The 26,611-nt window shown below is 37.7% G+C and overlaps 1 protein-coding gene across 16 annotated transcripts in view; it reads left to right on the top strand.

Annotated features, from left to right (window-relative positions):
* Nucleotides 1-26,611, top strand: part of NEK1 (NIMA related kinase 1) — a 199,441-nt gene that overhangs the window by 154,134 nt on the left and 18,696 nt on the right. For all 16 annotated transcript variants that reach the window (XM_078002440.1, XM_078002438.1, XM_078002434.1 and 13 more), the window contains 4 exons: nt 601-777; nt 5,178-5,298; nt 11,301-11,389; nt 12,731-12,978. In XM_078002440.1, coding sequence (XP_077858566.1) covers nt 601-777; nt 5,178-5,298; nt 11,301-11,389; nt 12,731-12,978 — 635 coding nt within the window. The remainder of the gene's footprint in view (nt 1-600; nt 778-5,177; nt 5,299-11,300; nt 11,390-12,730; nt 12,979-26,611) is intronic.

The raw sequence follows: 26,611 nt of genomic DNA, 5'->3' as shown, positions 1-26,611 counted from the left end.
CAAACCAAGAGGCCTACCTATTGGAAGGATTATTGATACAGATATAGAAATCACCTAAATTAGTTATGACAGAGTTAGTGTTGGGGCACTTGTAACCTGGAAAGTAAAATCTTCAACAGATTAATAGGAGTGACAGGGTGGTAAACAACTGCATTAAGTGATTCTGAGGTAACTTTTTTTTTCTTTTTATTCTTTTTTGAACCTGTCTTAGGATGTTCTGAGGTAAACCTCTTCTCTCCTGGTACCAATTGAAAGTGTGGAGAATTTCAGAGCAGTTAGAAGTAACTAGGAGTTACTTCATATAAACAGAATCCACTAGTTAATAATTTTAAAAATAGTATTCTAATACACATACTAATTTTACCAAAAGCGGAAAGACGGTAAACCATTTTAACCACCATAGAAATTATTATGTACAATTGAAATGAAATTTGACTTTCATATACCGTAGTCACTTATTAACTTCTAATATGTAACAGAACTTGACTAGTAATTACCTGTTGCAATAATGCAGCTTTTTGAACTTTGCCCCAAATGCCATTACAGATAAAATTCGTCATTTTGAGAACTAGCATGATTTTTTATTTTTTGTTTTCACAGATATTTCTCCTGAAGGGGAAAAGTACAAACCCTTAATTACTGAAGAAAAAAAAGTGCAATGTATTTCACATGAAATAAACCCATCAGCTATTGTTGATTCTCCTGTTGAGACAAAAAGCCCCGAGTGTACTGAGGCATCTCCACAGATGTCATTGAAACTGGAAGGAAATTTAGAAGGTATGTTCTAATGAGTCAAAATGAGCTATATTTGATTTAGTAAAAACTTAAATTTCACAAGCTTTATAAATAGATTATCAAAATTCGTATATGTTTGGGTAATTTATCTCAAATTAGGTTCAGTATTTTTATGTTTTTAGTAATTGGTCTTTTTTTAATGACTGCCTAGCAAGTCACCCCAAAACTTAGTGTTGAAACACCAACCATTTCATCTCATGATTTTATTTGCCAGGAATTGAGTCAAGACTTGGCTAATGTGATTTTTCCTAATTCATGTGCCTTTATCTCAGAGATCAGTAGGTGCTGGTCAGCTGGCAGCTAGGCTGGTCTGAAGGGTCCCAAAAAGCTTCACTGCTATCTTGGCAAGTACAGCTTAGCTGGGCCCCTCTCCCTCTTCATGTGGTTTCAGGGCTATTCTGTGTACTCTTTCTGGCAGGATAGTCTGACTTCTTATATGATGGCCCGGGGCTCACAGATGCTAAGGTGAAAGTGGCTTGTACTCTTAAAAGCTGATCTCAGAACTAGCACTTCTGTCATGCTCTATTAGTCAAAGCAGTCACAGCCCAACCTGGATTCAAAGGGAGGGGAAACAGAACCCACCTCTCAATGGGAAGGGTGTCAAAGAATTTGCATCTGTCCTAAATCTGCCATAGTCGGCCCTCTGACCAAAAATTATTTTCATTCCTCCCATATGCAAAATCCACTCACGCCTTCTCAAAGCCTCATCTCATTATGACATTAGCTCAGAGTTTAATATGACAAAGTCAAGCCTCAGTGCAGATGGGTTTTCTCATCTACAGGTCTTCGAGTACGGTGATTCTCAATCTGAAGACCTGTGAGTAAAAAAAAAAATAAGTTCCATGTTTTCCATACATACCACATACAATGGTGAAACAATCTTTGAGACACCTTTTCAAAAACAAGGAAGATGGGAAGCAGATAGCAGTCACTGGTCCCTAGAAATTCTAAAATCCAACCAGGAATAGCAGTGTCAGCCTGCTTCCTTGCACCAAAGCTTGGTGTGCTCAAGGGCTCTTCTGTTTTGAACTATGTTTGTCCCCTTCAGTCTGAGCTTATAATGCTTCCACAAGCAGAATTTCTAAGTAATTCTGTGGGTTTATGTGAATATTACTGATATTCACTGTGGTTAACAAAAGCCACTCATGTTTCTGAGATGGACTCTTTTCTACCTTCAGTTATCTATAAGGATACTGTAAGATAGTACTCTTGAGTTCTTAGAAATTCTTTGTCTAGCAAAGAGGGTCTGCAAGGCATGCCTTTAAATCTTTCTGTGCCATAACAGATCTTATGGGCACAACCTTGACTTCATCTTTGCCCTGAGGCCACACCCTACTGTCCTGAATTTAGTCTTTGTCTTGAGGCCATGTCTTCCCTTAAGAAGCTTTTGTTGCCTAGAAGGAATTATCCTGGACTCTCTGTGTCTCTTCTAAATTCTGCTCATAAGCTAAACTTTTTTCTTCAATTAATCTCTTTTCTTGTTCTTTATGAGAAGTTATTAAGCAGCTGTCACTTTGAATGTTCTGCTTTGATAACTCCTTAGCTAGACTACTGGATCCATAAAGTACATTTACTATCTTCCACATTATTGCAGTTACCAAACTTTCAGCCATTGTAGAACAAGAATCCCCTTTTCCCCAGCCTCCAGTAACCGTTTTTCACTGGCCAGTCTCTCACCAACAATGTCACTGAAGCCCTTCCAATTTCTGCCTGCTCCACAGTCCCAAAGCCAGTGCACACAGGCTTTCATGTCAGCTCGCCACTTCTGGATATGTAATTCTGTTTCAGTTATCTATTGCTGCAAAACAAATTACTCCTAAAATTTGGCTTAAAATAACAATTTTAGGCCAGGCTTGGTGGCTCACACCTGTAATCCTGACACTTCAGGAAGCCAAGGCTGGCAGATCGCTTGAGCCCAGGAGTTTAAGACCAGCCTGGGCCACATGACAGTACCCCATCTCTACTGAAAATATGAAAATTAGCTGCATGTGGTGCTGCTGCCTGTAGTCCCATCTACTAGGGAGGCTGAGGTGGGAGAATCACTTGAGCCCAAGAGTTTGAGGCTACAGTGAGCCATGAGCATGCCACTGCACTCCAGCCTGGGTGACAGAGTGAGAACTTGTCTCCAAAATAAAAAACAATTTTTATTTTTATTTTATGTTATCTCACAATTTTTTGAGTCAGGAATTTGGAGGTTCTTCTGCTTCATGTAGTATCAACTGGTATTGCTGAGTGGTATTCAGCCATCAGCTGGGCTTTTTTGGAAGGCGCAAAATGATATTACTCCCATGCCTGGCATACTGGCGGGGCTTATCCGGGTCCCTCTCCTTCATTTTAGTCTCATGGCATTGCAATGTGGTCTTTCAGAATAAACTGTTTTCATGATGGCTCAGGCTTCCAGGTATCGAATAGAATAGCTCCCAGTTCTCTTGAAGGCTCAGCGTGGAACTGGCATAGCATCACTTTCACTCTATTCCATTACTCAAAGGAATCAGCATGCCAGCTGAAATTAAAGAGGAGGAGAAACAGAGCTCCCTCTAGTTGAGAGGAAACCAGAAACCCTGCAACATGTGACCATCCTTAATTCACCAGAGTAACTTAAATAATCTTATTCATTAGAACCATAGTTACTAGTATCATTATGGAATGAAAGTTTGTTCCCCTCCCTACCCCCTGAAAAAATCGTATGTTGAAATCTAATCCCTGATGTAATGGTATTGGAGGTGCAGTCTTTGCAAGGTAATTAGGTTATGAGAGTGGCACCCTCATGAATGGGATGGGTGCCCTTATAAGAATAGGCCAGAGAGCTTTCTGCTTTCTACCACATAAGGATACAAGGAGGAAAAGGTTATCTGCAAAACAGGAAGAGGGCCCTCTAGAACCAACCATGCTGGCACACTGACATTGGATCCTTCAGCCTCCAGAACTCTGAGAAATAAGTTTATATTGTTTACGCCACCCAGTCTATGATATTCTGTTATAGTAGCCTGAACTAAAACAGTATCTTATGTCTTTTCTTTAAAAAAGAAAAGAAAAGAATGTTAGGAATACTATGGAAGCTGTATAGCCTAGTGCAGGAGTTGATAGACCAGAGAGTAAATATTCTAGGCTTTGCAGGTAATACAGTCATAAGTCAAGTTTATAGAATAAGTTGATAATGATACAGCTTAAAGTGCTAGGAAACAGAGTTATTCATTAAAAAATAAAAAAGGAGTTTGCCCCCAAGTGCTTACCTTGAATGAATGACCAAAATAATCATTTGAATAAAAGATAAAAACTTAAAAGTTTAGTACAATATCAGTTGTCTTTCCAAGTAAGACAGATAATTGGAAGCTTTAAAAATGGAGAAGTATGTCTATATTCCAGGGGAAGTAAGAGGGATAGTGTTGGCTTAAACAGGATAGTATTGATAATCTTAATTGGAAAGGAAAAAGAGAAGTTAACAAATACTCTTCTCATCTCTATTCACTTTTGGAAAATATCAACCAAGTGAAAAATGAGGCACTGCCAGAAAACAGAGGTGACATCTTGATGTTAATTGAGAGTCAGGCCAGGCGTGGTAGTTCACACCTCTAATCCCAGCACTTTGAGAGACTGAGGCAGGTGGATCACTTGAGGTCAGGAGTTCAAGACCAACCAGGCAACATGGTGAAGCCCCATCTCTACTAAAAATACAAAAATTAGCCTGGTGTGGTAGTGTGTGCCTCTAGTCCCAGCTACTCAGGAGGCTGAGGCAGGAGGATCACTTGAGCCTGGGAGGTGTAGGTTTTAGTGAGCCAAGAGCACACCACTGCACTCCAGCCTGGGCAATGGGAGTGAAACCCTGTCTCAAAAAAAAAAAATTATTGAAGGTCTAAGAAAATAGATTTTTAGTGCCATTCAATTATGTTCTCAATACCATTGTGAAAGTCCAGGTAATAGTTTTTCTTTTTTGACTATTAAAAGATAGATTTTAAAGATTGAAATTTTATTTTAGTTACTAATCAGTAATATCACAGTCTATTCTTCCATATTTCTAACCACAAATATCTTTATTCTTTAAACTGTTTTTATACCTTCTCTAAACAAATTTATATATGACTAAACTTTTAATGGAAGAGAAAATTTTACATAATGGTGAAAAATAGAGAGTATACCATATTACCTTTGAGCATTTTTATTACAGTAAAAGGCAAAAGAAGTAGTCTGTCATTTCAGAAATAACTGAACTAGAGACTTAACACAATAATAAGATTTAAACCCTATAGATAGACTATTTAATTTTTCTGTTTTAATGACTATATTACCCTAAAACTAGGTAGCAATCATTTATGAAAGTTTATTCAATATTCTCCTGACAAATTTTGCTTTGAGATGTTTCTTGTTATGTTTATCCTTTGCAGAACCTGATGATTTGGAAACAGAAGTTCTACAAGAGCCAAGTGGAACAAACAAAGATGAGAGCTTGCCATGCACTGTTACTGATGTGTGGATTAGTGAGGAAAAAGAAGCAAAGGAAACTCAGTATGTACATCTTTTCCTTACATTTTAAAACCCAGGTCCCTTTTGTAATAACTTTTAAGAAAATACTATAATAAGCTAATATTGCAACATAATATCCTAATATTGTAATACCTTATAAAAATAATTTAATTTTAATAGATATTCATATGGTTCAGAAATAAACAAGTATATAAAATATTTGAAGAGGCCAGGCACAGTGGCTGACACCTGTAATCCCAGCAATTTGGGAGTCTGAGGCGAGAAGATCACTTGAGGGCAGGAGTTCAAGACCAGCCTGGCCAACATGGCAAAACTCTGTCTCTAACAAAAATACAAAAATTAGCCAGGCATGGTGGCACGTGCCTGTAGTCCCAGCTACTTGAGAGACTGAGGCACAAGAATCGCTTGAACCCAGGAGGCAGAGATTGCAGTGAGCCAAGATCATGCTACTGTACTGCAGCCTGGGCTACAGAGCAAGACTCTGTCTCAAAAAAAGTAAATGAAATGGGCCGGGTATGGTGGCTCACACCTGTATTCCCAGTACTTTGGGAGGCCGAGGAGGGCAGATCACCTGAGGTCAGGAGTTCGAGACCAGCCTGGCCAACATGGCGAAACCCCATCTATACTAAAAATACAAAAATATTTTTTTACTAAGTTTTATCTTTTTATTTATATTTGCCCAGTCTGCACTGGCTCATCCTTCTGTTTTCAGCTTTTCTGAATTATTTTATTTTAATTATGTTTCTGATATGGTTCGTGATTCAATCTGAAATTTTTGTGTTTAAATATCTAGTTAATTTACAGAAGTATGATATATCTTTGATATAATAGTTAAATTTTGTTGTGTATTTTATTTTTATATTCTTTTTAGTCTTTTGCTATATTGGCTTTATTGATTTTTTTAGTGACTTTCACAAAAGTCACTAATAGACTTTTGTGAGCAATTTTAGTTTACAAAAAAATGAGCAAAAATTACAGACTTACTATATACCCCTCATTCCCCACCCCCAACAAATTTTTTTTCTTATTCCTGGCAAGCTGTGATATTTTTAACATCTTGCATTAATGTGTTTTATTTATTACAACTGATGAGTCAATATTGACACATTACTGTTAACTTAAAGTTTATAGTTTACATTAGGGTTCACTCTTTGGTACATTCTACAAGTTTTGACAAATGTATAATGACATGGATTCACATTACACTATTATTCCTATGATACTGTACAATCCTCTGTGCTTCACCTGTTTATCCAGTCTTCTTTCCACCCCACAATCCCTGACAGCCACTGATCTTTTTATTGTCTCCATAGTTTTGCCTTTTCCAGAATGTCATCTAGTTATATAGTATGAAGTCTTTAGATTGGCCCCTTTTGCTTAGCAGTATGTGCCCAGTGGCTCACACCTGTAATCCCAGCACTTTGAGAGACTGAGGTAGGTGGATCTCTTGAGGCCAGGAGTTTGAGACCAGCGTGGCCAACGTGGCGAAACCCCGCCCCTACTAAAAATACAAATAAATTAGCCGGATGTGGTTGTGTGCATGCCTGTCATTCCAGCTACCTGTGTGGCTGAGACATGAGAATCACTTGAACCCAGGTGGTAGAGGTTGCGGTGAACCAAGGTTGCACCACTGCACTCCAGCCTTGGTGACAGAGTGAGACTCTGTCTCAAAAAAAAAAAAAAAAAAAGAAAAACAAAAAGTTCCTTAAAGTCAGAGACAGTGTCTTCTATTCTTTAAATCATTTTTATATATTATAGGAATAATAGAAAACCAGTATTTGATATGTATATATGGAAATTTAATAAATGGTAAAGATGGTGTTTCTAATCAACATAAAAAGATAACCTATTTAATACATGCTTTTGAGACAAATCAGTCACAATTTGGAAAAAATAATCATTTCAATTTCTGAAACCATTCAACAAAACAGTACCAGATTGATTAAAGACCTAAATAAAAAAATTTTAAAGGAGGCAGCCTAACATAACAATTAATATCCAGAATTTATAAAGAATGTATATAAATTAATAAGAAGAAGACAAAAGTCCAAGAGAAAAATGGGGAAAGGCAATGAATAGGCTATTCATGAAGGAAGAAACCCAGATAGTAAATACAACAGTGTGATACTTTAGGAGTTATAGGGCGTCAATAAAATGACAGACGAAGAAGTCAGATTCCTAAGTGTTTCATAGACTAGGAGAACTAGGGTCCTGTGAATGTCACTGCTAGTCAGATACTTACTCCTCCTCAAAGAAGAGTGAGTAAGAGGCAGGGCAAGAGTCATTGTCACATCAATGGAAAAGATATATTTTCCACTGATTGTTTTTCCATAAAATAACATGAAATAATATATGTTATAACATGAAATGTTATATTCCAAAAATAACATGAAATGATATATGATAATATGAGGAGAAATGATATATCAAATATCTGTGAGGGATTGGGACCACAGTGCTTTGATGGACTGCAAATACATACATGAAATGGTAGAGCCAGTTTAGAGATCCGTTTGACAGTTTCGTTAAACTTTTAAATGTGCACATCCTATAATATACCTCTTTTATTTTTGGTATCTACTCTCCAGATCATTCATACATGAGCACCAAGAAGCAAATGCAGGAATATTCATTCCAGAAGAGTCACAGCCAATAATTTGAAACAGTCTAAATATCATTAATAAGGAGGTAGCTAAAAATACTGCTGTGTTTCTGTTTACAGCCATCCTTTAGTATATTTGAGGGATTGGTTCCAGTATCCTTCATATACCAAAATCTACACATACTCAACTCCCACAGTCGGCTCTGTGGAACCCATATATATGAAAAGCCAGCCCTCTGTATACACGGGTTTGCATCCCATGCATACTGTATTTTCAGTCCACATTTGGTTGAAAAAAAATGCATCTAAGTAGATGCATGAAGTTCAGACCCATGTTGTTCAAGGGTCAACTCTAAAGTGTTATGGAATATAATACAGCACCTAAAAGATAAAAGAATAAATGGGACTCTTTATTAATATGGAAATATGTCTAAAGCATTGATTAATGGAATAAAATAATATTGAATGAAAAAAGCATCTCCATGTATTAGATTAGCATGTAAATTTAAAGAAAAAAACTGGCAAGGTGTGCACCAAACTAATAATAGGAGAGGCAACTGGAATTCGAGTAGTTAGGAGTCCTAAAAGGAACTTTACTTTTTTATTGGAATAAAATTCATATAACATAAAATTCACCATTTAAAATTGTACAAGCCGATGACATTTAGACATTCACAGTGGTGTACAACCATCACCACTATACAGTTCCAGAACATTTTCATCACCCACCTCTCTATCCATTAAGCAATCATCCCCCATTTTTTTCCTCCCCACCAACCTCTGGCAGCCATTAATCTGCTTTCTGTCTCTGTGGATTTAGCTATTCTGGATATTTCTTACAGAATCATATAGTATGTAGCCTTTGTTTCTGGCTTCTTTTACTTAACATACTATTTTTAGTTTTTCATCCATGTTGCAGGATATGCCAGTTCTTCATTTCTGTTTATGGCTGAATAATACTCCATTTTATCTATATAGACATAAATACACATACACCATATATTTTTATAATTCATCAGTTGATGGGCACATAGGTTGTTTCCACCTTCTGGCTGTTGGAAGAGTGCTGCAGAGAACATTGACATACGGCATATGTTTGAGTCACTGCTTTCAGTTCCTTTGGTTATATACCTTGGAGTGGAATTGTGGCATCATATGGTAATTCAATTTACCTTTTTGAGGAACCAAGGGGCATTATATTCTGAATGAAAAAAAATATGTTGCTTGACTGGGAAAAGTGACTTATGCCTGTAATCCCAGCACTTTGGGAAGCCAAGGTGGGAAAGTTGTTTGAGGCCAGGAGTTTGATACCAGCCTGGGCAACATAGCAAGACCCCACCTCTATGGGAAAAAAAAAAAAATAGCCAGGCATGGTTGCATGTGCCAGTAATCCCAGCTACTTGGGAGACTGAGGTGGAAGGATCACTTGAGCCCCAGAGATTAAGGCTGCAGTGAGTGCCATGATTATGCCACTGCACTCCAGCCTGGGCAGCAGAGCCAAGACCCTGTCTCTTAAAATAAATATATGTATAAGCTTTAAAAATAAAAAACAGAGGCTGGACATGGTGGCTTATGCCTGTAATCCCAGCACTTTGGGAGGCCAAGGCGGGTGCATCACCTGAGGTCAGGAGTTCGAGACCAACCTGACCAACATGGCAAACCCCGTCTCTACTGAAAAATACAAAAATTAGCCGGGTGCAGTGGCATCTGCCTGTCACCCTAGCTACTCGGGAGGCTAAGTCATGAGAATCGCTTGAACCTGGGAGGAGAAGACTGCAGTGAGCCAAGATTGTGCCACAGCACTCTAACCTGAATGGCAGTGAGACTCTCTCAAAAATAAATAAATAAAAATAAAAACAGAAAATGGCTGAAAATCTGAAAGTGAAAAAGTAGAAAATTATTTAAAATTTGAAACAGGACGGGCACGATGGCTCACACCTGTAATCCCAGCACTCTGGGAGGCTGAGGTGGGCAGATCATGAGGTCAGGAGATCGAGACCATCCTGGCTAACATGATGAAACCCTGTCTCTACTAAAAATACCAAAAATTAGCTGGGCATGGTGGCCGGCACCTGTAGTCCCAGCTACTTGGGAGGCTGAGGCAGGAGAATGGCGTGAACCGAGGAGGTGGAGGTTGCAGTGAGCTGAGATAGTGCCACTGCACTCCAGCCTAGGCAACAGAGCAAGACTCTGTCTCAAAAAAAAATAAATTAATTGAAAAAATAAAATAAAATTTGAAACAGATTTAAAAGTATTTAGAAAATAAAAACTTGGCCGGGCGCGGTGGCTCAAGCCTGTAATCCCACCACTTTGGGAGGCCGAGACGGGCGGATCACGAGGTCAGGAGATCGAGACCATCCTGGCTAACACGGTGAAACCCCGTCTCCATTAAGAAATACAAAAAAAAAAAAAACTAGCCGGGCGAGGTGGCGGGCGCCTGTAGTCCCAGCTACTCGGGAGGCTGAGGCCGGAGAATGGCGTGAACCCGGGAGGTGGAGCTTGCAGTGAGCTGAGATCCAGCCACTGCACTCCAGCCTGGGTGACAGAGCGAGACTCTGTCTCAAAAAAAAAAAAAAGAAAATAAAAACTTACCTATAAGCTAACTCCCAGAGATAAATTATTGGTACTTTTGGAATATATCCCTCCAGTCCTTAAATTTTTGTTAAAAAAAAAAATGCATGAATTTAATTCCCAAGCATACAGAGATAAAAATTGTGAGTTCTTTTTTATTTTTTTTCCTCAATTTTAATCCCCTCCCTTTGAGGTTTAAAATATTTTTGTGAATATTATTCTATTTTTCTGTGCTGCAAACCATTTTTTCAAAACCTAACAGCATTTAATACAAATTGGTCTGCGAATCACTTTGTTTACTTAACAGTATATCTTGCCTATTCTAATCAGTTTATATAGATCTCTGCTTCATTTTTTAACAGCTGCATGATATTCCATGGTATTAATATATTGTAATTGTTTTATAGTCTCCACTCTTAAGGGGCATTCCCATTCTTTAAAGTAGTGGTTCTCAGATATTAGCATGTGTTAGAATGACTTTGGGACTTTTCACAACTAATTGCTGGGCCTTATCCCCCCTTGATTCACAGGTCAAGGGTGAGCCTGAGAATTTGTATTTCTAACCAGTTTCTTTACTATGCCGTTGTCTGGGGAGTATACTTTGAGAACCATTGTTATAAAACGTGGTGAGCCTGGTTGCTGTGAATGATTACTGTTTGGCGAGGATTTGAACAGGGTGAAAAATACAGTGTACTTATGTGAGAAAATATATGAAAGTGAGAAAAATACTTGGAAGAGGGATCAAAGAATGCTAGTGAACTTGTGTTCCGTTTTCTGTATTTTAGAGCACTTTTGTTTCTGGTAAACTGTGTGTGTGTGTGTGTTTAATTAGTGTACCCATCTGTGGCAGGTTGGAAGATAGGATCACCATTCAAGAAAATGCAGTTTCTGAGGATGGAGTCTCGAGTACTGTGGACCAACTTAGTGACATTCATATCGGTAAGCATCATTGCATTAGTCTAATTACTTTCTGGAAGATTGTCAGTGATTATTAACATCAACCTGTTTTATTTGGTTAATATGTAAATAAGAAAGCATTCCTTATCAGTCATCTCAGTCATTTTAAAAATATAGGCATAGCACAGTGGACTACATTAATAAGCCTGGATTGTATGGCAACATGGCAGTGAATGTTTTTGGTCAGTTATTTTTATTGGATATTCAAAATGAAAAGAATTACTTGCCAAAGCTAAGCCAGGGTACTAAGGACATTAAATTGTCTTCTTTTTTAAATAGTATTAGTTAAAATATAAGAAAGGTAGGCTGGGTGCAATGGCTTACACCTGCAATCCCAGTGCTTTGGGAGGCGGAGGTGGGAGGATCACTTGAGGCCAGAAGTTTGAGACCAGCCTGGACGACATAGCACTACTCCATCCTACAAAAAATTTTTAAAATTAGCCAGACATGGTGGCGTGCCTATAGTCCCATCCACTCAGGAGACTGAGGTGAGAGGATGGTTTGAGGCCAGGAGTTCAAGGCTGCAGTGCAATAGCACTGCACTCCAGCCTGGGCAATAGACCAAGAGAAAAAATAATTTTTTTCATCTAACCTATAGGAACAAAGATAAACTGGAACTAAGTATGTATCTAAATAGTGTATTTTTTCACATTTCTTTGGATTTGTTTCTTTTTTTTTTTTTTTTCATTTTGTTTTTCTTGAGAGACAGGGTCTCACTCTGTTGCCCAGGCTGGAGTACAGTGGCTCGATTATATCTTACTGCAGCTTTGAATTCCTGGGCTCAAAAAACCCTCACCTCATCCTCCAGAGTAGCTGGGACTATAGGCATGCGCTGCTACACCCAGCCAATTTTATTTTTTGTGGAGACATAGTCTCACTTAGTTGCTCAGGCTGGTTTCAAACTCCTGGCCTCAAGCAGTCCTCCACCTTGGCTAATGTTATTTTATTTTTTGTGGAGACAGAGTCTCACTTAGTTGCTCAGGCTGGTTTCAAACTCCTGGCTTCAAGCAATCCTCCTACCTTGGCCTCCCGAGGGGCTGGGATTTAAGGCATTAGCCACCATGCCTAGCCTTGTGTCTGTATTGTAGAACTTTCAATATAATGAAAGTACATAACAAATTAAATCAACTCTCTGAAGATAAAACATTGTATCCTGTTAAAGATTATTTAGAAGGTAATATACTGACACACATATTTTGATTTTATTTTCCTGATATGTGGGTTTTTTGCTAGAATTTGTGTTACATAGTGTGCTTTATCAACATCATTTAGAACTTTAAGTACTGTATAGACTTACCACATAATCTCTCCTTTCTACCACAGAGACGGGAGCCAATGATTCTCAGCACTCTAAATGTGATGTAGATAAGTCTGTGCAACCAGAGCCATTTTTCCATAAAGTGGTTCATTCTGAACACTTGAACTTAGTCCCTCAAGTTCAATCAGTTCAGTGTTCACCAGAAGAATCCTTTGCATTTCGATCTCACTCGCATTTACCACCAAAAAATAAAAACAAGAATTCCTTGCTGATTGGACTTTCAACTGGTCTGTTTGATGCAAACAACCCAAAGGCAAGTATTGTCCTCAAATGGGAACTATTATCCATTTGATAACATGTATTACTGTTTTTCTTTTATAAATCGTAATATTGAGTTTTAATCTCTTAACACAGACACAAACACACATCCAACAAAAACCTCCATCTTCTGAGCAAAGGAATTGCAATTGGGAGTACAACTTGGATAAAGACTATTTCATTGGCTTCCTGTTAAGGATTTTTTTTATAGAGTCTTTTACTTGAGCAAAAAGTCCCTTTATATACCCTCATGCACTATTGCTCTTTCCCACTATCCAACCTGACTTCCGTTTTTAGTATCACACTAGGCTTAAGCAATATATCTAAAAAAGACAGAGGTAGAGGTGCTGTATTGCCTAATTTGTATGTAAAAACATTAATAGATATTCATATGCACTTTCTCGTAGAAGTTTTTCAGACCTCTTTTTCTCACTTGCTATTTTTGAATATACATAACCAATTTTTTCTTGTAAAAAATATCTCTACAGAAAATGTTGAAATGCAGGTAAAAATAAGAAATATCATTTGTTATATTACTTCTCATGTAATTTTTGCATATACATAACTTTTTACCAAAATAAGATGTTATGTATACTCTTTATAACCTTTTCTATTCAATCTATATTATGATGTTATTGCAAATGCCATTATTACAATACTGTGATGAAAACAGCACTTTGTCATTGTCACATATCCTCTTTATATCATCATTAACTGAGCTGCTTATCATAATCTTTTTACAAATCTGTTTCTATTGTTGTACCTTTCCGCTTTAATTTTTGTTGTACTCACTTACACCTCTTATCTTTGTACATATCTACAATTATTTCCATAAAATAAATTTCTGTAAGTGGAATTGAAAAGGTTATAATGTATACTGCCTCATTTCTAAATAGTTTATAGTTCTGTCAATAGTATGTGAAAGCACATCCATTTCTCTGAATGTTAAATACCACCCACTATTATCATTTACTTAAAAATTATCTATTTAACAAATGAGTAATAGTATTGATTTGCATACATTTATGTTTCTGTGTTTTACAAATGAAGTTGGGCATTTTTTATTTATTTTAGCCAGTAAAGGAATGAATTGCCTGAATTCTTTAGTCCTTAACTATTTTTTAAATATGTCATTTTGGCCAGGCATACTGGCTCATACCTACAATCCCAGCAGTTTGGGAAGCTGGGGTGGGCGGATCTCTTGAGCTCAGGAGCTCAAGACCAGCCTGGCCAACATGGCGAAACCCCATCTCTACTAAAACTACAAAAATTAGCTGGGTGTGGTGGTATGGGCCTGTAATCCCAGCTACTTGGAGTCTGAGGCAAGAGAATCACTTGAACCCGGGAGGTGAAGGTTGCAGTGAGCCGAGATTGCGACATTGCACTCCAGCCTGGGTGACAGAGTGAGTCTCTGTCTCAAATAAATAATAAATAGTCATTTTGATTTTCAGTTTAATTTTCCAACTGGGTATGCTTCCATTTTGTGGAGTATTTCCGTATGCTTATCTTAAATTTAGAGATTAAGTTTCCTCATTTATCTAATATCAGTCAGTCTTTTGAAAGGTGTGAACTACCAAAACACACTTATGATCTTCAGAGTTAGAGAGAAAGGCCTATAGATAAGGACTATCATACAATTCATGTACTTTTGTAGTAAAGATGTATAGCCCATCTTTAGCTCAGAGCTTCTTAATACCTTGTTGCCGTCTATAAAGTTAATATTCTTTGCATAATAGATTTGATTGTTTGATTTCCTTTTATGACCTTAGTCCAGCCTTCAGAGTTCTGTAGAAGAACTTACTCTGGAAGTAACCACAGCAAAGTAGAAGCAGCAATGCAGATTTCATGTAGAGGACTATTTGGAAAGAGGCGAGAAAAAACACTAGAAAATCAAAGCAGTCTGTAGCCATTTAGGAAAAGAACACAAAACCATCTCTGCCCATTCTGTAAATATTTATATAATCTGTTTACTAAGGTGGGATAATTTAACCTTTTATAAGCATGTTTAAAGCTCTTTTTTGCAAATGTTAAATTACTGGTGGGATTATTTTCTTGATTGAGGAAATTCCCCTTGTGCTTTGGATCCCACCTCCTCACTCTTCAAGGAACTGACTCCATTAATTTTGCCACTCTAACCTGTGTCATCAACTTTTCCTATCGTGGATCATTTACTCAACATATACGGTCTAATAAATCTCATCAAAAATAGCAAACTTCTTTTGAGCACAATATCCTTGTTTAGCTACCACCCCATTTCTCTATCCCTTTTGCAACCAAGCATCTTGACTATGTTGCAGTCTCATTGCAGTTTCCACATGCATTCACTTCCCAATACATTCCAATATGACTTTTAGCCTGCTCGTCCACTAAAGCAGCTCTGTTCATATCATCAGTTACCAGTATGTTGAAAATTCTCTGCACCATTTTCTCTTTCACTTTTCTTAGCTTTTCTTCTTTCAACAGAGTTCATATATGCTGTACCATTAAATTCACTTTATCTGTTGATTCCCTTTATATTGTACTTTCCTGGTTTTTCTCTGAACTCAGTAGTCACTCTTCTGTGTCCACTGCTGGTTGATCCTACTCTAACAAATTTCTTAAAAATAATGTGTGTTTTTCTACTGTGAAATATACTATAAATGTCAATTAAGTCAAATTGGTTGATATTGTTGTTCAAGTCTTCTACATCTTTACTGATTTTTTTTTATCTATTTGAACTATAAATTGCTGAGGGAAGATTGAAATTCTTAACTACACTTGTGTAGTAGTTTTCACACTGCTATCAAGAACTACCTGAGAATGAGTAATTTATGAAGAAAAGATATTTAATCGACTTACAGTTCCACATGACTGGGGAGCTTCAGGAAACTTAATCGTGTCAGAAGGCGAAGGGGAAGCAAGGCATATCTTACATGGCAGCAGGAGACAGAGAGAGAGAGCTCATGGGCACGAAGGGGGAAGTGCCACACACTTTTAAATTGTCAGATCTCATGAGAACTCACTCACCATCACAAGAATAGCATGGGGGAAATCCGCCCCTATGATCCAGTCACCTCCCACCAGGTCCCTTCACTGACCCATGGGGATTACAATTGCGGATGAGATTTGATTGGGGACATAGCCCTACCATATCAACTTGTATAGGTAACTATTTCTTCTTTCAGTTATGTCAGTTTTTATTTTATGTATTTTGAATTTCTGTTTTGGGACAAATAAAAATTTAGTATTCTTATGTCTCCTGGATGAATTGATATGTTTATGTTTATGAAGTATTCTTTTTGTTTGATCATGTTGTTCAGTATCCTTACTGATTTTCTTTCTACTTATCGATTACTGAAAGGGAGTGTTGAAATTTCCACTCAGTTGCATTTAAACTAAGAATCAATGTGTCTTCTTAATGGATCAACCCCTTTGTCACCATGAAATGAATCCTTTTATCACTGGTCATATCACCTTGTCTGAAACATTTTCTCTGGTTTTATTATAGCCATTCCAGCTTTCTTATGCTTAATCTTTATATGGTATATATACATTCTTTACTACTCTTAACCAAACATTTTATATTTAAAGTGGATTTCTTGCAGTTAGCGTGTTAGTCGAGTCTTGTTTTTAGCAAGTCTAACAATCTCTTTGAATTGATTAGACAATTTACATTTAATGTAATTATTAATATCACAACCATATGATTGGGTTTAAACCTACCATTTTGCTATTTATTTTCTATTTGTCTGATCACTTTTTTGTTCCCTTTTTACTTTTATTCTTCCTTCCTTTGGATTGAGTATTTTTAGTACCTTATTTTATCTCTACTGTTTGTTTTCAAGATACATCTTTAGCTTAGCATAATCTCCCTTCAAATAATATTATACCACTTCACATATGTCATAAAAGCCTTACAACCATAGGCAATCATGCACCACATAATGACATTTCAGTGAATTACAGACCCCATATACAGCAATGGTCCCATAAGATTATAATAGAGCTGAAAAATTCCTCTCACCACCTAATGACATCATAGTGTCACAGTGTAATGCGTTACATGTTTGTGGTGATGCTGATGTAAACAAACCTACCACACTGCTAGTCCTATAAAAGTGTAGGACATACAATTATGTACAGTACCTAATGCTTGACAACAATAATAAATGACTGCATGCATGGTTTATGTATTTTTAATGCTTTACTTTTTATCATTATTTTGGAGTGTTTTACTTATTAAAAGAAAGTGAACCGTAAAACAGCCTCAGGCAGGTCCTTCAGGAGGTATTTCAGTGTATGCCTTCAGGAGGTGTTTCAGTGTATAGTGTATAGTTGTCACAGGAGATGACAGCTCCATTCATGTTATTGCCCTTGAAGACTTTCTAGATTGGAGGTGGAAGACAGTGATATTGATGATCCTGACCCTCTGTAGGCATAGGCTAATGTGTGTGCTTGTGTCTTCAAGTTTATAAAGTGAAAAGATTACAGTAAGCTAAGGTTAATTTATTGAAGACAGAAAATTTTTAAATACATTTAGTGTAGTCTGTGTATACAATGTTTATATAAAGTCCACAGTAGTCTACACTAATGTCGCAGGCCTTCACATTTCTCTCACCACTCACTCACTGACTTACCCAGGGCAACTTCCAGTTCCACAAGCTCCATTCATGGTAAGTACCTATACAGGTGCACCATTTTTAATCTTTTATATGGTATTTTGACTATACCTTAGTGTTTAGACAGACAGATATTTACCATTGTATTACAATCTTCTTTTTTTTTTTTTTTTTTTTTTTGAGACAGAGTCTCGCTCTGTCGCCCAGGCTGGAGTGCAGTGGCCAGATCTCAGCTCACTGCAAGCTCCGCCTCCCGGGTTCACGCCATTCTCCTGCCTCAGCCTCCCGAGTAGCTGGGACCACAGGCGCCGCCACCTCGCCCGTCTAATTTTTTGTGTTTTTAGTAGAGACGGGGTTTCGCCGTGTTAGCCAGGATGGTCTCGATCTCCTGACCTTGTGATCCGCCCGTCTCGGCCTCCCAAAGTGCTGGGATTACAGGCTTGAGCCACCGCGCCCGGCCGTACAATCTTCTATAATACTGAGTGTAGTAACATGCTATACAGGTTTGTAGCCTAGGAACAATAGGCTGTACCACATATCCTAGATATGTGGTAGGCTAATACCATCTAGGTTTGTGTAATTACACTCTGTGATGTTCACACAATGACAAAGTTGCCTAACAACACTTTTCTCGGAGTGTATCTTTGTTAAGCAAAGCATGACTGTGCTTCTATTCCCGTCCTGCCTGTCCTTCGTGGTATTGTTGTCAGGTATTTTTCTACCACATGTTATAAATTCCACAATCCATTTTTATTATTTTTGCTTAAACATTCATTTATCTTTTCCAGAAATCAGAAATTGAGAAAGTCTTTTATATTTACATATTTACTATTTCTGACATTTTTTGTTCTTTTGTGCAGAATTCAAGTTTCTATCTGGTATTATTTTTCTTCCACTTTAAGAACTTCCATTAACACTTCTTACACAGCCCTGTTGATGATATTTTTTTCAGATTTTGTTTGTGTGAAAGTGTTTTTATTTCACCTTCATTTTGAGTGGATATTTCACTAAATATAGAATTATATTGTCTTCTGGGTTGCATTGTTTCTAAGAAATATGTGAGCTTTCTTACTTCGTGTATATAGTGTATCTTTTTCTCTGGCTTCTTTTACAGTTTTCTTTTTATCACTGGTTTCTAGCATTTTGATTATTAAATGCTTTGGTAAGGTTTTGGGGGAGTAAGGTTTTATAGGACTAGCAGTGTGGTAGGTTTGTTTACATCAGCATCACCACAAACATGAGTAATGCATTACACTGTGACACTATGATGCCATTAGGTGGTGAGAGGAATTTTTCAGCTCTATTATAATCTTATGAGACCAATGCTGTATATGGGGTCTGTAATGTGTGTGTGTTTATCCTGCTTTGGGGTTCATTGATCTTCTTGGACCCTTGTGTTTATACTTTTCATCAAATTTGGAAAAGTTTGGCTATTATTTCAATTACATATTTTTTTCTCTTTCTCCCTACTCCCTTTTCTGTGACTCCAGTTACGTATATGTTAGACTGATACCATTCCACAGGTCACTAAGATTATGTTCATTTTGTTTTCAGTCTTTTTTTCTCTCTGTACTTCATTGTGGAGGAATTCTATTAGTATGTATTCACGTTTACTTATCTTTTTTCTGCAATAATATACTATTAATCCCACTCAGTGAAACTTTTATTTTGATATTGTATGTTTTATCTTTAGAAGTTGTTTTTTGTATCTTCCATTTCTCTCCTCATTATGTTCATGTTTATCCTTTAATACTCCATTAAAATAGCTGGCTTAACATCCTTATCTGCAAGTTCCATCATCTGTGTATCTTTTTCTGTTGACTTACTTTTCTACTGGTGATGGGTCATATTGTCCTACTACTGGGTATGTTTTATAATTCTTTATTTGAAGGTGGACCTTGTGAATATTATATTCCTAGGTCTCTAATTTTTTTGTTATTACTGTCTTCCTGTAAAGAGTGTTGGGTTTAAGAGAGTCAAGTTACTTGTGGATATATTTTATACTTTTAAACTTTGTTTTTAAGCTTTGCTAGGACAAGTGTAAAGTTGTCTTCATTCTAGAGCTAGTTCAGCTTATTTCCAAGGCATGACCCTCTAGGGCCTCCACTGTACATCACAGGTGGTCTTGAGGAAACACCTCTCTCCCAGTCAGTTTGATCATCTCCTACCTGGATGCGCTCTGAGCATTGTTCAGTCTACAGCTCCCCAGTTGTTTTGGCCTAGCTTTGTGAAGTTTCATTCTATACATATTCATGGCCTGTGCTCATCAAAGACTCAAAAAAACTACCTTGCAAAGTTTTGAAGTTTTTTTTATTTTTCAAATAAAACTCTCTTTTCTAGTTCTACCTCCCTGAACTTGGATCTTTGTCTCATCAATCTAGCAAGGCTGCACCCAAAGTCCAGATATTTTCTCCAGGCAGAAAGCCAGTTTAGTGGTAGGGTTTAGTTCATTCATTTCCCTTCTCCCAGGGATGACAGTCGTGTGCTGCTTATTGTTTAATATCTAAACACAATGTCATGTATTTTGTCCAGTTTTCTAGTTGTTTCCTGTGGGAGGTTAAGTCTGGCCATTATTATCCTCTCATGGCCAGAGCTGGAAGTCTCCAGAAGATAAATGTGATATTTCAAGGCTATATCCTGGGCCTTCTTTATTTGCATTTGCTTCCCAAGTAATCTGACCCCAAGGCTTTAAATATAATTTATATGCTGATGATACTCAACTTTATTACTCTAGCTCTTTCCTACAGATTATTCATCTATGTCATCAATCTATTAGTCATATCAACCAATTATTTCCTAACTTATCTTCCTCATTCTGTGGCTACCTGTGTGAAATCCATTGTCCAAATAGAAACCAGAAGTCTTTTTTAATATTATAAATTATGTCAAATCACAGCCATGCTTAAGACTTCAATGGCTTTCTGCTGCTTAAGTAACATTCAGACTCTTTACCGTGGTCTACAAGGTTTCATGTGGCATTGACTGCCTCTCTGTCTGACCTCAAAACATTTTTCTCTAGCTCATTCTAACATTTTTCCCTTGATACACCACACCCTTTCCTGCGAGAGTTTGCACTTGCTGTTACCCTGGCCTGAAATGAGCTTCTCTTTGTTCTTTTCAACTGTGACTCATTATAGTCTTTCAAGTGGAGCCTTGGCTTCATTTCCACTTCTAGTAATTGCCATCCCAAGTAATGTCAGACATCATCATCTTAGCCATCAGGTTGGAAAATTACAGTTATAGGACATGCTACCGTAGCACATACAGGAAACTCTAATATAGTAGTTGTTAGCTTTTCAGCTTCACTTATTACAGTGATTTTATTTAAAGTGTATTTGTGAATGCACTTAATCTTTTTTTAATGTTAGAGACAGGGTCTTGCTCTGTCTTCCAGAATGGAGTGCAGGAGTGCAATCAGGGCTCACTGCAGCCTCAACCTCCTGGGCTCAAGCAATCCTCCCACCTCAGCCTCCTAAATAGCTGGTGAATGCTTCACCATGCCTGGCTAATTTTTAAATTTTTTGTAGAGACAGGGTCTCGCTAAGTTGCCCAGACTGGTCTAGAACTTCTGGACTCAAACAATCCTCCCACCTTGATCTTTTAAAAGTGCTGGAATTACAGGCGTGAGCCACCATGCCCAGCCAAATATGCTTAATCTTAGTCTTTGAGTATCTGATAACATCTAGACATTTATGTATCTGTGATACCTAATGTGAGGATTGTTAACCAGTACACCAAAGATCTGTCTTAAATAAGATGTACATTAATATATCTTCATGCTCTCAGTTTACTTTGGTGAGTAGTATAAGAAATTTTCTAGGAGACTTTTGTATTTACTTTGAGGATGTTGTTGTAAATCTTATCTACCACACAGTTTGAGAAGGAACAAATAAGTGAAAACACTTATAATGCATTATGATAATTCCTGTAATGGAGAGATGAATGTGGGATAGTGCGACCACTGAAGAGGAAATGATTATGTCTGTCCTAGAACAAAGAAAGATTTCTGAAAAAGTTTGCATGGTGGATGGGACATGGAGAACATTTAAAGCAAAAAAAACTATCTTTAACATGAGATAGCACAGTGTGTTCGAGGCATTACAGCTAGTTCTTAGTAACTCAGATGTGAAGGAGGTAAGATTCCGGTCATCCTTATCCTTCAGCAGATGTCCTTAGTTTTCAAATTTGTGGGATCCTTTCCCCGGTTTCTAGAAAATGTCTCTCTTTTTTCTGAATAAAGGAATGCAATGTCTTAAAGACATAAAAGTGGAGCTGTTCTTGTGGCCCAAGTCCTCCCTTGTCCTCTTGCCCCTACCCCGCCCTACACCTCACAAGCAGTTCCTTAGCCACGTCTTTAGAGCCCTAGAATTCTGGGAATATGCTCTGGATCATGATACTAAGGCATTCTTCTAATATACTTTAAATGGCTCTTTTTGCAGAAACTAAGATGTAATGACAGTAAACTGAATTACACGTTTAAGCAACCATACAGATAGTAGTTAGTGGCTTAGTTGATCACTGTAATGGTGGCAATCAGAGTAATGCTTTGATTGCCACCATTCATCAGCAGGGCTATAAGTGTTGACCTGGAATAAGTACGGTTATTCCAGAAGACTGCCCTTCCTTTTATGCTACATATTTGTTTACACCCTGCTGCAGACCAGAAGAATTGATCACATCCAAATATACAGGTTGTGCTAGAGAATAAGCATTATAAACAGCAAGCCACTAGCAACTATTATACATAGCTATTAATATTGAATATGAGACTTGTTTGATAGTCAAAATGAAAAGAGAATTATAAACTATGCCATATTCCCCAGAGGAGAGAAATATATAAATTTTTTAGGGGAGTAAATGCTTTCCTTGCTTCTTCCCTCTGTAAGAGATTTCTCTACTGGAGTTTTCTATAACAACCAATAAATTCTGTAACCTGTGATAACTTCAGTACTATTTCTACTGTAAATACAGTAAATGATTTTTTAAGGTAGTTATAAAGTGACTTGCTGAAATGAAGTATAACACTTGGAGATCACTGAAGGTTAGTTTGTGAAAGGTCAAAATTAAACAGTCTAAAATTGTTGTTTTCTCATGGTTTTGTTTACATAAGGACAGATTCTAGATTACCAAATGAATTAGCTGCTTGTCTTTGAAAGAGTCACATTTTGCAATAAAGCTTTTAATAGATTATTCAGTGGAGGGCACTGCAAAGGCATGCCATGCAGTACTCTATGTTGTTGGCTGATAACTTAGAAATCCGATGAGGCAGCAATACGATTGATAACCTATAATGGAAAATGACTATAACTAGTTAGGTGGCCAGCTGTTTTTGTTAAAGTAGGTTACAGAGCAATTTTTAGTCAAAACTAGAACTTCTTCATGAAAACCTTTTTGTTCATTCACCGTTTTGTTCATTCACCATTGATTAATGATCAGTTTGTTCTGACCATAGAGCCTTCACGCTAGAATTTTAACGTGGGTACCATGAAGAATGTTTGTCTAAAATAGATTCTTATACCTCGCATCTAAAGGTATTTGTTTTAATATATCTGGAGCAGAGGTCAGGAATATGCATTTTTGGCACACACTGTCAGTCAGTCTGCTGCTGGTGGTCCACATTCCCCACTCGAGAAATACTGCCACAGATGACAGCTGACCCAATGCAACCTGTAAAGTGTTTAAAGTATGTTATATGTCAACCCTCTTTGACTGCTAAAAATATTAATAATGCCTCAAAAGAATGTCTAATTTTGAGTGCTATGCCTTTCCAATGAACTACAATTATGAACACCTTATCAAATACATTCATAAATATTAAACAAGTTAATTTTCTATATAGGGTTATTGGATAGCAACCAATAAAATTTTGGAAAGAGGCTACTAATATGATGTCTACTTCTTGGTGGTAATAAAAAGGAAGTACCAAATTTAAGACCATATTATCAGAGTAATACAGATTATACTGACCTTTCTGTTGTTACTAGTAGGATGTATGACTCTAACTCATTAAAATGTAAGCAAAATAGTAGCGATCAGAAAACAGCCTTGCATTGTTCATAATTATTAATATTTTTTATCTTGGGAAATAACTATGGACTGCTTTGATTTTGCAAAGGTATCTAATAAAAGTATACTAATTATTAGTGTAATAGTAGCTGGCTAATAGTGTGCTATATACTGTTCTAGCTGCTTGACATATAATTACTTCTCACAAGGACCCTATGTGACAAAGACTGTTTTTTTGAGACTGAATCTCACTCTGTCACCCAGGCTGGAGTGCAGTGGCACAATCTTGGCTCACTGCAACCTCCGCCCTCTGGGTTCAGGCGATTCTCCTGCCTCAGCCTCCCAAGTAGCTGGGATTGCAGGTGCCTGCCACCACGTCCAGCTAATTTTTGTATTTTTAGTAGAGATGGAGTTCCACCATGTAGGCCAGGCTTGTCTTGAACTCCTGACCTCAAGCGATCTGCCCACCTCGGCTTCCCAAAGTTCTAGGATTACAGGCGTGAGCCATCGTGCCTGGCCATTAATACTGTTGTCTCCATTTTACAGGTGAGAAAATTACAGTGCAGAGAGGTAAAGTACATAGTGTGTCAGTGTAGATTTTGAAGGACGTATTAGTGACATGAAGTGACTGATCTAGTTTCTTACACAAAGACTGATTAAAGGTCATTTAAAATTGTACTTTCTGTTTATCACTAATTTATTCATAAAATAACTGTTGCCTGTGGTGAAGTACTTCCTGCATTGCCATCTTATATGCAAACTTGCCTGGAAAACCTTGGAATTTGTTGTAGAGGAATGTGGCATAAAATTTAGGTGTATTTGGGAGGCCAAGGCGGGAAGATCACTTGAACCCAGGAGTTTGAGAGCAGCCTGAGCAACATAGTGAGCCCCATCTCTACAAAAAAATTTTAAAATTAGCCAAGCATGATGTCACACACCCACCTCTAGTCCCAGCTGCTTGGGAGGCTAGGTGGGAGGATGGCTTGAGCCCAGGAAGTCAAGGCTGCAGTAAGCCGTGTTCATGCCATCACGCCCCAGCCTGGATGACAGAGTGTGACCCTGTCTCAAAAAAAACTTAGCTGTAATATTTAAATATTAATAACTATAGTTTGAAGGAGTAAAGACTTGCTTTAAAAAAAAAGTGGCATAAACTAAATTAACACCACACATCTGTGGTGTTAAGTGAACAGAATGGTAGAATTTATAGCCCACGAATCAGAACAGTCTGAAAAGTTTGGGTCCGTATATTCAGTGAACTCCATCAAAGAGATATTCAATCTCAGTCTCCTTCCCTCTCTCTCTCCTTGCCTCCCTCTCTCCCTCTCTTTCTCCCTCTCTCTTCCTTCCTCCCTCCCCCAACTACCCCCGTCAGTCTTATTCCAGCAGAGACCTGTGGCTCTGAAACATAGATAAGCCTTTCTCCTTTCTGTTGCTAGAACTGTTCTCTGGTCTTGTGGTGATAACTTTTCTAAGTTCAGAATTCCCAGAGTCAGGATACTTTTCTTCCCTAAAAGTATCATAAGGCAAGGACTAGGTCTGTTTTCAATCACCATTATATCCTCAGCATCTACTACACGGTTAATGCCCAATAAATTCTATCTGTGGATAGAATGTATTCATCAGTTAGGGAGTTTTTACATATGATTGCTTTGTACCTTACCAAATCTACCTTCGTTTTGATAAAGGAATAGGCCAAAGAAGTCCAACAGTAGAAGATAATGGTGAAGCATTGTTTAAAGTTCATTCTCTACCATAAACCTTTCCTTTTCTTTGTCCTGTTAGGGAGAATTCATCAGTGATGCGTTTTGATTAAAAGCCTTTTACAAGGAGGCTTTTAAAAGTAGAAATCAGTCGGCCAGGCATGGTGGCTCAAGCCTGTAATCCCAGCACTTTGGGAGGCCGAGGTGGGCCGATCACGACGTCAGGAGCTCAAGACCATCCTGGCTAACATGGTGAAACCCCGTCTCTACTAAAAAAACAAAAAAATTAGCCGGGTGTGGTGATACATGCCTGTAGTCCGAGCTACTCGGGAGGCTGAGGCAGGAGAATGGTGTGAACCCAGGAGGCGGAGCTTGCAGTGAGCCGAGATTGCGCCACTGCACTCCAGGCTGCGCGACAGAGCGAGACTCTGTCTCAAAAAAAAAGAAAGTAGAAATCGGTCTATGGAAACACTGTTCTACCTTCAGAAGGAACAAAGGTAGAACAGGTTTGATAAGCAGTTTAAAGCCAGTGATACAGTGTTGTATTCTTCTCTAAAGAACAACTGTTTCTTTAAAAGTGCAAACTGATGAAGCCTGTTTGGTTGTCCTCACAAGTGGATACAGGATGAATTTGTGGAGTTCCCACCCCTCTGCTTCTCACTCTGAGTCAAGCTATTGTAAGGCAGATTCGTTTAGTCAACAAATATTTATTAAATATCTACTATGTGCCAGGTATCACTCTAAATTATAGAGTTACAGTAGTGAGGAAAACAGACAAAAATCCTCTGCTTATGGAGCCATTCTAATTGGAGAATATAAATGATAAAATACATGATCATAAATAATTGGAAAAATTAAAGCAAGGCTGGTGGAGAAAGTTTGTGTACATGAGCTCCATTTCTCCTCCACCTTATCTGGAGCCTGCTAGTCAGGTATAAAGGTATTCTTCAGAGGTTACTCCTGGCTGGGATACATGCCTTCATAATTCAGTTGAATGGTCTGTAGGCCAACATAGATTTGTAAAGATTGAAATCAAAACTTTGCATTTGTTATGATTTTATAAAGGGAAATATTTTATCAATATATTTTTTCCAATCGAATTTTTAAAAATAGTAACATTTTCAAGATTTGATTAATTTATAATCCTATGAAATCTGAAGTAGGTTGAGATAAGAAAATTACCTGCTAACTCCGCTTCATTTGCAGCCAGTTAAAATGACATAAAAGTCAGTCATGGCGGTGTGCAGTGGCTCACACCTGTAGTCCCAGCACTGTGGGAGGCTGAGGCAACTGGATCACCTGAGGTCAGGAGTTTGAGACCAGC

The sequence above is a fragment of the Macaca mulatta genome, chromosome 5, assembly GCF_049350105.2.
Source record: "Macaca mulatta isolate MMU2019108-1 chromosome 5, T2T-MMU8v2.0, whole genome shotgun sequence".
NCBI lineage: Eukaryota > Metazoa > Chordata > Mammalia > Primates > Cercopithecidae > Macaca > Macaca mulatta.
The sequence above is the reverse complement of the archived record's forward strand: the minus strand, read 5'-3'. Positions and strand labels throughout refer to the sequence as shown.